Below are 13,578 nucleotides of genomic sequence, written 5' to 3'. Positions count from 1 at the left end.
TCCAACACACGCAGAAATACCCTTTCCATTACGGAAGTTCGCAAACAGGTCGTCCAGGAAGAATTCACCTCTCGCAGAGTGACCGTTAACAAGTTGTATGAACGGTTCCTAAGAAATATTGGTGGTAGAAAGAGGCCCAAGAATACTGTTCGAAAAGTGGCTCATGCATAGGAGATGAAATTTGGGGTATCAGAGAGAACTTAATGGCTACCACAAGAAATAGGTGGTTCGCTGTAGATCGTGGAGAGATAAGGATTTTAAACATGTTAGAGAGTGTAAGAAAAATTTATATTAGGCTATATAGTTACTTCAGGGTTTTCATATGGTGAAATAAGTAATTAAAATAATGTCTCTATATATTTATACATCTTGAGGTTATTATTCATTCTACCTTTTGACTCCCGCTAGTGCAGCGGTAAGTATAGGGATTTACAAAGCTAAAATCAGGGGTTCGATTCCCTTCGGTGGGCTCAGCAGATAGCCCGATGTGGCTTTTCCATAAGAAAAACACACACTCATTCTACTTTTAAACCGACTGAACTAAATTACATCATTGTAACGGGCACATATTAGAATGTAAAGAAGGTTTACTTTGTTAGCACTATTGTGATAAACTGCTTTTACCTTCGTAATATTGAAGTATTTGATATAGTAAAACAACGAATTGATATTCGCCTATTTGAACTATAAATACAGCAGTTTAATTCTCGTGGTCGTTAATTCTTACTGTGTCCTTATGATTCTCAGTAGAGTATATGCGATCTGTAAACCCCCTATATTTAACAAAAGTGAGAACGCCCCACTAGTGTTGCCAAGTTACCACTTTAGCGTAGCAGCGGCAAAGGTCTTCGAAACGCATGTTGTCTCACTCGTTTAGTGCGATGCGACATGAATTAGTTGAACGGGATACTTTGTAATGGTTTAACCGTTTTTGAGAGACTTTCTCAATTGTTTGCTCTGTGCGAACGGTGGGATACAGCTACAAATAACATCTAAGAAAACTAAGGTTGTTTGTCTGTCTGCGTTCCTGTGATATGGGCGCACTTTGAGTAACAAACCACGCTGATCAAACTCACTGAATCGCAGTTTTCGATTTCTGCGACTTGATGCTTAGACAGAGAATTTTCCACTCTCTTTACGTGATAGGATTGGCAAGCGCCTGCACACTAAGTCGATCGGAAATCTCCTGTGAACAAAGCGGATGATGAAAGCCGAGCGATAATCAGGGAGACACGGGGAGACTAAATCCTCGACCTAATAACTGTGACACATGCTGTATTACCTCTTAAAGTGATGAGGTTTATTATCATTCGAACCCACCTGAAAACTGCGCTGAAAATACCCCTCTTTGTTTTACCCAAAGCTATTGGATTGAGACTTTAGTAGGCTTTCAGAATGAAGAAATTTTCAACTTTGTCAACACGGGATTGGAGAGCTATGTAAGTAAATGTTTACCAGTTGTTATTAGAATAAATTCGAGGCGCTTTATGCACGGTTCAAACTGTGGATAAATTGTTTTATCAAATTATTGTTGGAAAGCTATTATATATATAATAACTTTCCATCTCTCTTTGCTTCTTCTATTTTTTCTCAAATTTAAATATTACGATTTATTATACGTTTAGAATCCACTTTAGCTTAATTTATTCGACGGACTTCGAAAACAATTTAACAAATCATAGTTGTGATTTAACATATATAATTTGTCTGGTGAGTATGCGTAATGGTGTTATGACTTGCGAGTTATATTATTTTTTTGGTTACACCATTGATTTGAAATTTTAGTTTGAATGTGTAACAGTAGCAAGAATAACAACCACGGAGGTTTTTGCAAAATTAATCACCATTGAAAAGGTTATTGTGGTAAGTTTACAAATAATCGAATATCAGGTGATAATTCTCAGCTCTGCCACTTGGGGGCTCTTACATTGTAAAGCCTACACTGTCTTGTTTAGTGAGAGAGAGTTTATCAATATTGTATTCTGAGTGAGATGAAGTTATTTATTTTTCTGTTATATTTATTAAGACTGAAGGATAAGAATGTTACTCATATTAGCCGTTCTTGGCATCAGATTCACCATGGTAACTTTCACCAAATTTGTTCTTTGTTGTGTATTTGGTTTGAAAAACATTCAAACAGACTGTATGTTAATGTGATCAGTATAGGCTAGCCGCTAGTGGATAATGTATACCTAAAACTTCCTTTTGGCTTATCCACTTTAATAAAATAAAACAATAAATAGAATGAATCCACCAGTTCTTCGTTTTATCGAAATCTGCACCAGGTTACAGGTGTTATGTATGCTCTTCTGAGCTAAACTAGTTCTGAACTGTATCTAGTTTCATATACATTGACTTCTGTTTAGGCCTGTCACGCCCGTAAAATATACAACATGCTTATGTATGAAACTGGAACTGTTATCTACAGTTTAAATAAGCCCGGCTTTCGCTCCTCATCCTAGAGGTGGGGAGCTTTTTTTTTCTTTCAAGTACAAGCTTTTATCTCACAGCTCCGTCATCTTATGACCGATTTGAATTGTAATTACAATATTTGACTATATTCAAGGTCTCATAAGTTAATATACTTAAGTCCTACGTAAAATAATTTAAAATGCCGTGGCTATTGAGGACACCGATTGTTGACTTTTATTAGATATTTTACAAAATCATACATTTTTTTTTTTTTTTTATAAATTTATGACATTACTTTTAAATTCCCGTTAGCGGAAATGAATATAGGTGAATCAGAGCGATATTTCGGTTTCCAAAGCTTACCGGCCCTGAGTTTGAATATTTCACCTGATTATGAATTCATATAAGTTTACATGAAAGTTAAATAAAAATGTATCCTGATTGTAATAGGAAGTAATAGAAAGGATTGTGTTACCTTATGTCATAATTGTACGTAAACAAATGAAACAAACAATATTCCAGTGGTGATCTGAAATGCGTGTAATCGTGATGTATCATTTAATGAATGCTTCTAAGTACTAAAATGTTATGTAATAGTTGAGAATAATTACATAATTTTTGACGTATAGTATAATAAAAAGATATTTTTCATTTTAATCGCAACTCGTAAATTACTTTTATATATAGGATCGTGACGAGTATCCGTGTATATGTTGTCTTCTGATTTACTGAAATATGAAATTAAACAATCACATGCCTTCTCTGTGTTCAACTATTGCAGTTATCTTTGGATAAGAAACAGTGACAAACACAGTATGGATATGTGAAACAGACCGGTTTGTGTTTAGTTTAAAAAAAGAAAAAAAGTATATTTTTTAAGAACGAACATGAAGTCCAACAATGCGGAATAATGATTTTACGGATTACTTTTTCTGACATGAATGTGTCTGACAGACATTTGACACTCTTGTGAATTGGCTCATTTGTTTGTTTGTTTGTAAGCACAAAGCTACATAACGAGCGATCTGTGCTCTTATCACCATGGGTATCCAACATCAGACTGTCCGTTGAGCCATCAGGGGGATAGTGGACTCATGGAGAGACTGGACAATGTAAATATAATATAATTTAGGTTTTAGTAATTGGATACGAGTTCGATTACGTAGAGACATGTTTATAAGCTGCACCTTCAATGACCGTAATGAGTTCGTCAGCTTATGATCACAAGTTCACGCAGTCTTCAAAACTATCGCGATATTGGTAGTTAGTATTTGAATTAGATGAATATTATTTGTTGTAAAACGTTTCATCTCTGTTATCAGTTGTTGCTTAAGTCGTAGAAAGATGTATACAAACGTACGTTTGTGGTCATTATAATAGTTATTTTCCACCGGTATTAAGTAAGGGTGTTGTTATAGTCGTTTACAATATAATATGTGTACGTTGCGGTTAATGATCTGCCGATGCTAATATTCAACTGAATAATTTTAAAATGCGTACATTTTCGCATAATAGTACATAGAACGTATTGGTTTAGTCAAGCGACACACAGGCGGAAAAGGTTGAAAAATAGAGATATTGTATTATCCGGATGAAATCTTATTCGATCGGCTATTAAATTTGCGATAAAACGAATAACCGGATAGTATTTCCTCCAACGCATTATTTCGCAATATTATGCTGGCAGGATACTGCTTACACATGAATCACTCGTAATAGATATGGTGTTGTCTTATTGGTGCTTTATACGAATTCCTAAATGTAGTAGCAATTCCCTCGTGTTAAAGAATAAGATCTCCAAGAATCGTAATGCAGTTTAAATAACCATTGTTTCGTTACTGTGGTATACAGTGACGAAACAATGGTTATTTAAGCACCGTCTACTGCCGCATTCCCCCTGAAGGGCCTTAAATCAGCGCTCACTCATACAGAACAGTCGTTCCTCATTATTATTATTATTTTTTACAAGAGCAGCGCGGAAGCAACTAGTTTAAGACTATATTATAGTGAAGTAATTGCCATCTCTTATGGCGTGTTATTAATATGTGAGTAAATATGGCCAGTTTGATCCTAAAATATCCCAATCCGATTGAATATTGAGGAGCCGAATATCCAGCCAAAAGTGATATTTGTTCAGTTCGTAGCTGAAATCCATTGCAGATTTATGGCTCACCTTTTATCACCTAGGTGAAGAACACTTTTCTCGTGTATTTTTGTTTTTAGTTCATGTGTTAGATCACCTAGGTGAGGAACATTTTTCTCATGTATTTTTTTATTTGAGTTAATGTTTCAGACCACCTATTTTTGTATTTCTTTTTCTTTCTGCAAAAAAAAATACTAATTTTAATTATTTAATTATTATAACTTAGCCTGTTTCATTTTACTGTTTAGTTACTGTGGTCGAAGTGAATTTGTGTAATCAGATATGAATTAGACTATTTCATTTATTTGTTATTTTGCTGTTATTAAAACACGCTTGGTTGATTTCCTATGATTCTACTCCTATTTGTTTCATTACTGTTTTATGATAAACAAAGTACACTTTCGAATCTGTTCTACCTATAATGCTTCGGTTCGTTATTTGTTTATATTTTAACCAAGTTCATTTGGTTGATGCGTCACGCCTATTCTGTTCGTTTTATTGTTATCAAAGTTAATGTGGCTGATGTGTTACACTTTTTCTGTTCGTTTTATTGTTGTTTTTCTCTTATTAAAGTTAATAGGTGTTATTACCTGTATTTTGCTTTTCTTGAACAATTCTATATGCTTACTATTTTCCACTAAGATCATTTTAATGTTATGTTTTATGTACGGGTTCTAATCTCCATCATACCAAACATACTCGTTCTTACGTGAGGGTGTTATAAAGTAACAGTCACTCCAACTATTCGTTGGTAAAAGAGTAGCTCAAGAGTTAATAGTGAGTGGTGATGACTAGCTGCCTTCTCTCTAGTCTTACACTGCTAAATTAGAGAAGGCTAGCGCAGATAGCCGTCGTGTAGCTTTGCGTGAAATTCAAAAACAAACAAACAATGATATGTATATAAGAATCAAGTGAAGATCTACCTGTCAATGTCTTAAATCCTTAAGATACAAGGAACACTTTGATCCCACCCTCTAAAAGAATACCTCTGAATCTTGAAGAAATTACACGTTTTTCACAATAAATGTAGGGTAGAGTAATTTCAGATCTGGCTTTTAACAGGTAACACCTTGGAAAACAGTATATAATGTTTCTTATATATATATTTGTGTTTGTGTGTATCCTGATATTTTTCTTTTTTACGTGGGAGATACAAAGCTGTCATTGGAAGCAATGAATTTATCCGTAATAAACTTGAACTTATTTGGTAATTGGTGAACAGTTTTATAATCATACTTTATGATAAAACTGTATTATTTTGTACACAAACTATATTCTTTAAATGGCGTAAAGTTTTCAATAATGTTTCCGAAAGAACACGAGATAATAAATACCAAAACTACGACAGTCGCGTAGGAATACAAGAATCTTATACATGTGGACCAATTACCTTCAGATACCAGCGCGTGGGTAACAATTTTTACTGTTTGACAAACTAAAGAAAAAAGTGCTTCTCGTTGAAAAGGGCGTGTTAATTTTCTTTATAAGTTATTTTGAGCCAGACTAAAACTACCTGACATACAGTTCATCAAACTTGTCTATCTTCCACTTAATTATATGCTCAATAAAGGTAAATTTCCTTTTAAAATAATTCTTTAGCGCACATAAAACAGAGAGAGAAAGAAAACACGTATTAAAATCTTAACAATTGACTTCCATGGTTATTGTGAGGTTTGGCTGAATCTGTTACTATCCTATTCATTTATTTTCACGATGGTTGGCGGAAGACATTATTAAGCTTACTCAAGCGCTAATATGCACATTCTCTTTCGTTGGTTTTTCAGAATTTCTTAAACACAGTGACTATTCTTGAGCATTTAGAAATTGTTGCTAGCTTCATTGGGAGACAGACTGGCTTTACGTGCTTGTCGTGTTACTGAATAAACACACTCAGTACTATATTTTTAGCTTATTAGTTTTGTATTTAGACACGCACGTTAGTGTTAGCACCTGGTGGTTCTGGGAAATTGAGAATAATTTGTTTAGTTGACTCCTCTGTACTTCCAATAAATAAGATTCGTTGCTGTATTTATTGGACAAACTGATTTGCTTCATCTACTGGAACGAGCTCTGATTTCATGTGCTTGTGTTGTATTTTCTTTCCATGTTTAACACTGTAGGTCAGAATGTCATATTCATTTATTTTTGCTTTCTAGAATGAAATAGATACATTTATAATGATTTTTCTTTCACAAACCATTTTATTTTCAAATTTAGGTTAATCTACTATAGATTTTTAAATAATATCAAATAAATTGTGTTAAGCATACTCTCATTTTGTGTATCTTGTAAGCTGTAACCTTACAGACTTACAACGCTAAATTTCAGGGTTCGATTCCCCCCTCGGTGGAACGTTGCACATTGCTTACTGTAGCTTTATTCAAAAAACCAAGTACAATTAAGGAGAAAGTTATTCGAGACAAAAAAGGCCGAAGGAGGTTATAGTTTAAATTTCCAAGATAAATAATAAACAATATAGGCACTATTTTGTTTCCTTTACATTATTGTTTAGAAGAGTAATACAGTGTTCAAATGAATTAGTTGACAGTTTCTGTAGTTAACGGAAGTCGATAAAAATAGTTCCATCTATAGTTCTTGGGGAGCAAAGTTTGTAACTGTTATGTAATTTAGGCCATGCATGGCCTGGTGATTAGGGTGCCCGTCTCGCGATCTGAGGGTCGTGATTTCGGATCTCGTCACCGAACATGCTCACTTCTTGTAGCCTTTGGGGCGCTTTAATATGATGATTAAATCACACTCTTTTTTTTTGGTAAAAGAGTATCTCAACAGTTGGTGGTGGGTGATGTTGACTAGTTTCCTTCCCTGTAATCTATCATTTCTAAATTAGGGTTGGATACAGCTGAAAGCCCTGGATCAGCTGTGCACGAAATTAAAAGCACAAAGTCATTTAACCTCTGTGTATTAATACCACACTTATAGTGGCACAGTAAACATGGAATAGGTGCTTATGAAAGACAGTCAAATTGTAAATCTATTAGAACATTCATAGGAGCTTTTAATGTATATTAGAGATATCTCTAAAGAAAATCTAAAATGTAATAAATATTCATCAACTAATAAACAACATATTCATTAAATATTGACTAATCGGTGAAGTTTGCCAGCTAGATAAATATAGAAAGAATCATATAATTCAGAAATCAACACAACTGATTCGCTACCAAGAATCTCAAGTTCTTAATTAATTGAAACATTCATACTGCCGCCTGCTTCGATGTAATTGTTTTTTTAAATATTATAGATAAATATCTATCCGATATTCTGTCAGTTTAGTTGTTCTGTTCAGTTATCAGTATTAAACGAGTATAATTCTTATATACGTTCTACACTGTTACTGAAGTAGTCCTTGTATGTAACTCATTCGTAGTACTCTTGTATACCACGAGTCATGAGTTGGAGAGTATAATGAATACTTCAAGTGCTTGGACGGCTTTAACGGAATGCTCCTTTGTTTTCTGAGTGGCTTGTGACCAGTAAATGTATCGAAAAGGCAGGGTTTTGATAGTCGAGGTGGAATTCCCTGTACTTCCTGTATAGCACGTACAAGTATTACTGAATATTCATTTCTACCGTAGTTTTTTTTGCAACGAAGAATAGTAATAAATCACTGTGAATTACTTCATTTGAAAGCGTGCGTATAGATACTTATAACTTACCTCAGGTACAAGGTGATGTATGTAGATTTGTCATAAGAATCACTTGTTGTAACATCAACGTAGCTGCTCTGTAATCTGGTTGAAACTATATATTTATAACTAAGCAGTAACGTTGAGATAAATGAAGTTCATGTAATTCTTCGTGATTAATTTTTGCAAGATCTTAGACTTGGATTTATTTTAGTTTTTAGACTTAAGTAATATAATTAACAAATGTTAAGACTGCCTTGACTGTTTCCGAATTAATGTTTAAGCGGCTGAATCAACTACTTTACTTTATCTTAAATAGTATCTTCGACGAATGTCTGGTATCTTTTAGTCTAGAAGTCTGTTAACCACATATACAACCAGCGTTACTCGCAGCTTATACGAAAGAAACTTGTGTAACTTGTGATGTTGATGACGTTTTACATATAAATATTTTGTATTAATTGCTTGAATCTGCATTTTCGCATTTATGGTAAACTTGTTGAAGTTGTATGCTAATGTCCAAGAATTTTGAAAAACAAATCAGAAGGAAAGTAGCCAGTCAGAAGCACTTATCCATGTTAAGAGATTAACTGCCACTCTTTTAACGCACCTATATGGAATATTTTATGGTATCTCTCGGGTTCGAACCCGACTCGTCAGCTATAAAATACAGAGCTCTACCACAGGAGGCCGACCTGAGTCTTCTTGACAGTTTAACATATATTTTTCAGTATATACTTACAGGTAACACTAAAATTATAATGTTTGTTATTTCTCTGAGCAAGTGTATAATTTATTAAATTAAAAATACGTTTTTAAATGAAGTAATTTCAGCGTGTTCCTGAAAGGGTATCACGAGAAGCTTATTTGAACAGTATACACTTCTTAAATGCCAAACTTTTAGTTCGTGAGGCTGAGCGTGGCCAAATATTTAGCATTCTAGACTATAGATCTATTGTTTGCCTTCCTTTACCGCAAATAAAAATTAAAAACAAAACAAAAAAATTGTGCAATGCACTTTAGAGCTATGGGTGCGTTATAAGCATAACAGGTGACGTTTAAAGTCCACTATCAACAACCTTGCGTTTAATTAAAGTCTCTTTCACAAAGGAATTCATAAATATAATTACGATAAGTGTGTGTGGATTGCTAAACGATTTTAAACATACTTTAAAGAATTGAACTGATATGTCGTCACAAAGCAAGCCTCACGAGACTTTTGACGTGCGTTTTTTGTTTGGCTGAAGAACATTCTCCAACAAAAATAGGGGGGGAACATTTTTCTTTAACATGGATAAATTATATATTTTCATTGTTTTGTTTAATTAAGTTTCAGTAATAACGATATCAGAATATGAACTTCATTAGTTTATTTTAATAATGTATATTAAAAGCACCTGTTAGGTCTCACCAGTCGTCGTTGTAATGGTTTTGTCATTTTATCTCTATTTGTACTTTTGAAAAGTAGCTTTCTTTATAACAGACACACGTCATTATTGAATTTATTTAGAACATAATTATTGTTTTATACACAAAACTTTATTCATTTATGAATATGGTAATTTTTGCGCACAAATTAATTATGTACACATAATGGCATATTGTCACTAAGTGCTAAAAATACCGAAAAATCAAAATGGACGAACGCTAATACGAGCCCTTCGAAATTACCGAAAAAATAACGAAAAATTACAGAAGGCTCGTTATGTATTTAATTTTGAATGCTGCTGCAAGTCATTACCACACATGTACGTGTTTTCATCAATTGGTACTCAAGCTCACATTTTAATTTCGTGCATACTCGCATTTTTTTCTTGATTTACACGCATGCTTCTGTGTGTATCTGCGCATTTAAGTTTTAGTTTTGTTGTGTTTAGCTTATATGGCAGCTTGCCAATCTGGGACTCGTCGAGGAGTAGTTTAAAGAAGAGAAGCATTCCATTTGTTCAGCTTACTTGTGCATGTGGAACAATAGTACTATTAGAGTATCTTGGTTTGGAACATTAGAGCTGTCTACAGAACTAGATACTGGTTTCCCACAAGATACCAGTCTACATATAGATATGTTTTAGTATGTTTTTCTTGTCTCCTTCTATTCTGGTACCACCTATTTACATCTTCAACTGTAACCAGAAGTCCATGACTCCCTGTGTATGTAGTGACAGTGAGATGATTGTGTTAATGGTTTTCAGTAAACACTGGAATGGATCAGCAACATGCCGAGACTGCAAAATATGGTTAAATGTATAAAATTCGAGGTAATATTTGAATAAGTTTCTTTTGTTTACCCTAATACAGAAGCCAGTATGTGTGTGCGTGTGTGTGACGTATATACCGTTTATAGTACTCTCCAACTCTCAACCTTTCATGTTAAAATATTTATAGAACTATAAAGATTCAGTTAGTTCAACAATGTCTATATTTTAATGTTTTTAAATTTAAACACAGTCATGGTTAAAAAAGCTTGTTTTATTTGTAAAAGAAACATAGGGTAGCCCATAAAAGTACTTAGAACCCCTAGAATATGTACTACTGAAGAAGGGTATTCTGATACAAATGTATTTCCAAATAACACACTGGAAAATCCCACCACGTCAGCTCGCGAAAAATGAAAAACGTATTAAAGTTTAGTGTATCAGTCTCGTTGCTTTTTGTTTGTCCTAGACATTAAAACGTGGAAGGAACATGTTTAAAACATTAAATGAAAAACAAAACATTAATTCGTATTCATGAGTGGGAGTTATCTTGTTTAAAAAATACCCATCATGCGTTTTCTACTTGCTACTATTAAAGAAAAAGCAAACGGGGGGGGGGGTCACTGTTGACACTTTCGCAGACTAAGCAATGTAACTACGTAGTATGCTTTGTAATGGCACTAAAAATCTTTAACAGGGTAGTTGATTAGGTTTCTTACTGCTTTTGAAATATCATGTTAATATAATATAGCATATTATAATAGAGTGGTCTTGTTAACGCTTTTTCGTTTTTGAAGGGATAGGTGGTGGCTCTAAGCAATATTGAAATGATGATTTAAGTATACGACACTTTCACCCACTGGTACAGCCGTAAGTCTACGGATTTACAACGCTAAGATTAGGGGTTCGATTCCTCTCGGTGGATTCAGCAGATTGCCGGATGTGGCTTTGTTTAAGAAAACACACACATGCGACATTTAAAAATAATGAAAAAACGAAATCTAGTTTGCTTCAATTTCATTTCGTCTCCATGTTATTTGCTGCTATATTTTGTAGTTGGAAAAACTCGGTAGTCTCCTGCGATCGTGACAACATCGTTGTCCTCATATATGTTTTTTTTTTAGTTTCATTGTTTTGTCGTGTGCCATCTTGACAGATAGTACAAAGATGAAAGAATCAGCTTTGTAACTTTCTTTTAGTCACTTGGGTGAATTGGGGCTTTGTGAATAAAAGTGTAAAAAGAAAACAGGTTGAAAGCTTTGCAGTAGATGTTAGGTTATTAGTATAGGTATAAAAGTTTCCTTTAAATTGTTTTAATTTTGGTTTGAGTTGTTGTTTTAGTGAAACTTCTTTGATTTTGTGTTTATTTATATTTGTTTCCCTGCTTAGTATGTTTACTAAATAAAACATAACATTTCAGTAAACACAATTTATTCAAAATCCAGGTATAAAATTAAAGTCCATACTGTGTAACAACTACACTGACAAACACACCAACATTATTTATAAAACACAATATTGGAGAAACAAGCAGAAAAATGGAAACCAAATTCAAAGAACACAAAAACACCTTCGCACGTTTTGAACATTGTAAATCAAATAAATACAACATAACCACAGAAAACACCCACATACTAAGTAGGGAAACAAATATAAACAAACGCAAAATCAAAGAAGCCCTACTTATACAACAACTCAAACCACAATTAAAGCAATGTAAAAGAATATTTTTATTCCTATACTAATTGAAAACCTAACACCTAACTGCAACGCCCCCTACAATCCCGTACCCGTTTATACTCTCGTCCCTGATATATGTGCCTTACAACGGTCCCATGCATTTTCTCTTTGTGAACCCGAAGATGACCTAAGAAGGTTCGAAACGTTGTTCTGTACTTTATTAAGGTTTTAATACCACCAGCCTTCTTGAGAATACAATGTATTATTAATTTATTTTAAAGCTATAAACATTTCATTAAAATAAGATAAGAATAACATACAGGTTCAGTAAGCCTAACGTTTCGGTGAAATGCCACCTTCGTCGATGCTATATCAACAAATCTGGCTGTAAAACTCGCATATAGCAGATGTGACGCAACGGGCTGGGGAAGAGGGGAAATAAAACAGACTTTTATAAAAAGTTCATGTTATTGTTTGAAAATGATTTCCAGATTTTTAAAATAAACGTAAAAACGTGTTTACTTAGACACAGTATCGTGTTTTATAATTAGGAACATGACTTTCAGTTTGGTAGTACTGTGCGTGTTTAATACATATTGATGTACAAGCGAATGAAACAGTAAACTTCACAGTTCTAGGTGAACCACAAATATCAATACAAAGCTGTCTTCCCAAGACACGTTTTACTCGTCCCTTGAATCTTAAAATTAACATAACTGTTGAGTTATATTCGTACGTAGGTTTTGTAAGAATTTGAAAAGGAATAGCCAGTTCAACAAATTGTGATTGTTGTTGTGTTTTGAATTTCGCACAAAACTAAACGAGGGCTATCTACACTAGCCGTCCCTAATTTAGCAGTGTAAGACTAGAGGGAAGGCAGCTAGTCATCACCACCCATCGCCAACTCTTGGGCTACTCTTTTATCAACGAATAGTAGGATTAACCGTCAAATTATAACGCCTTCACGGCTGAAAGGGCGAACATGTTTGGTGCGACGCGGATTCGAACTCGTGACCCTCAGATTTCGAGTCCGGGTAAGTTCAACAATGCATGGTCCGGCTTGGCCAGGTGGTTAAAGCACTCGACTCGAAATCTGAGGGTTGCGCGTTCGAATCCGCATCACACCAAACATGCTCGCCCCTTTTAGCCATGGGGGCGTTATTGCGTAACGGACAATCTTACAATTCGTTGGCATAAGAGTAGCCCAAGAGTTAGCGGTGGGTAGTGATGACTGGATGCCTTTCTCCAAGATTTTCATTGTTACATTAGGGACGGCTAGCGCAAATAGTCTCGTGTGGCTTTGAGCGAAATACATAACAAACGAAACCAATAATATAAAGTTCTTAGTAGAATCTGGGTTCGAACCCAGGCTAAAAACATAATTCTTTAAATTTTAATAATAACGTTTATGTATGAAACTGTACAATTTAGTAATATTATAAAACAAAGTATTCTCTTTTTTATTTTGCAAAATCACATTATTCTTGAAACTGCTTTTGTG

General features: G+C 34.2%; 1 protein-coding gene across 2 annotated transcripts in view; it reads left to right on the top strand.

Moving 5' to 3' along the window:
* Positions 1–828: 828 nt before the first annotated feature.
* Positions 829–13,578, top strand: part of LOC143249462 (uncharacterized) — a 37,209-nt gene continuing 24,459 nt past the window's right edge. Inside the window, exon 1 of one of the 2 annotated variants that reach the window (XM_076499359.1) lies at positions 829–1,439. In XM_076499359.1, the coding sequence (XP_076355474.1) occupies positions 1,396–1,439 (44 nt within the window). In that variant the 5' untranslated portion in view covers positions 829–1,395. Of the gene's footprint in view, positions 1,440–10,109; positions 10,461–13,578 lie in introns of those variants that run through there. The other variant, XM_076499360.1, reaches the window with a different exon arrangement.

This window comes from Tachypleus tridentatus, chromosome 4, assembly GCF_004210375.1.
Source record: "Tachypleus tridentatus isolate NWPU-2018 chromosome 4, ASM421037v1, whole genome shotgun sequence".
In the NCBI taxonomy this organism is placed as follows: Eukaryota; Metazoa; Arthropoda; class Merostomata; order Xiphosura; family Limulidae; genus Tachypleus; species Tachypleus tridentatus.
Note: the sequence above shows the minus strand (reverse complement) of the source record. Positions and strands in the feature narration are given on the sequence as shown.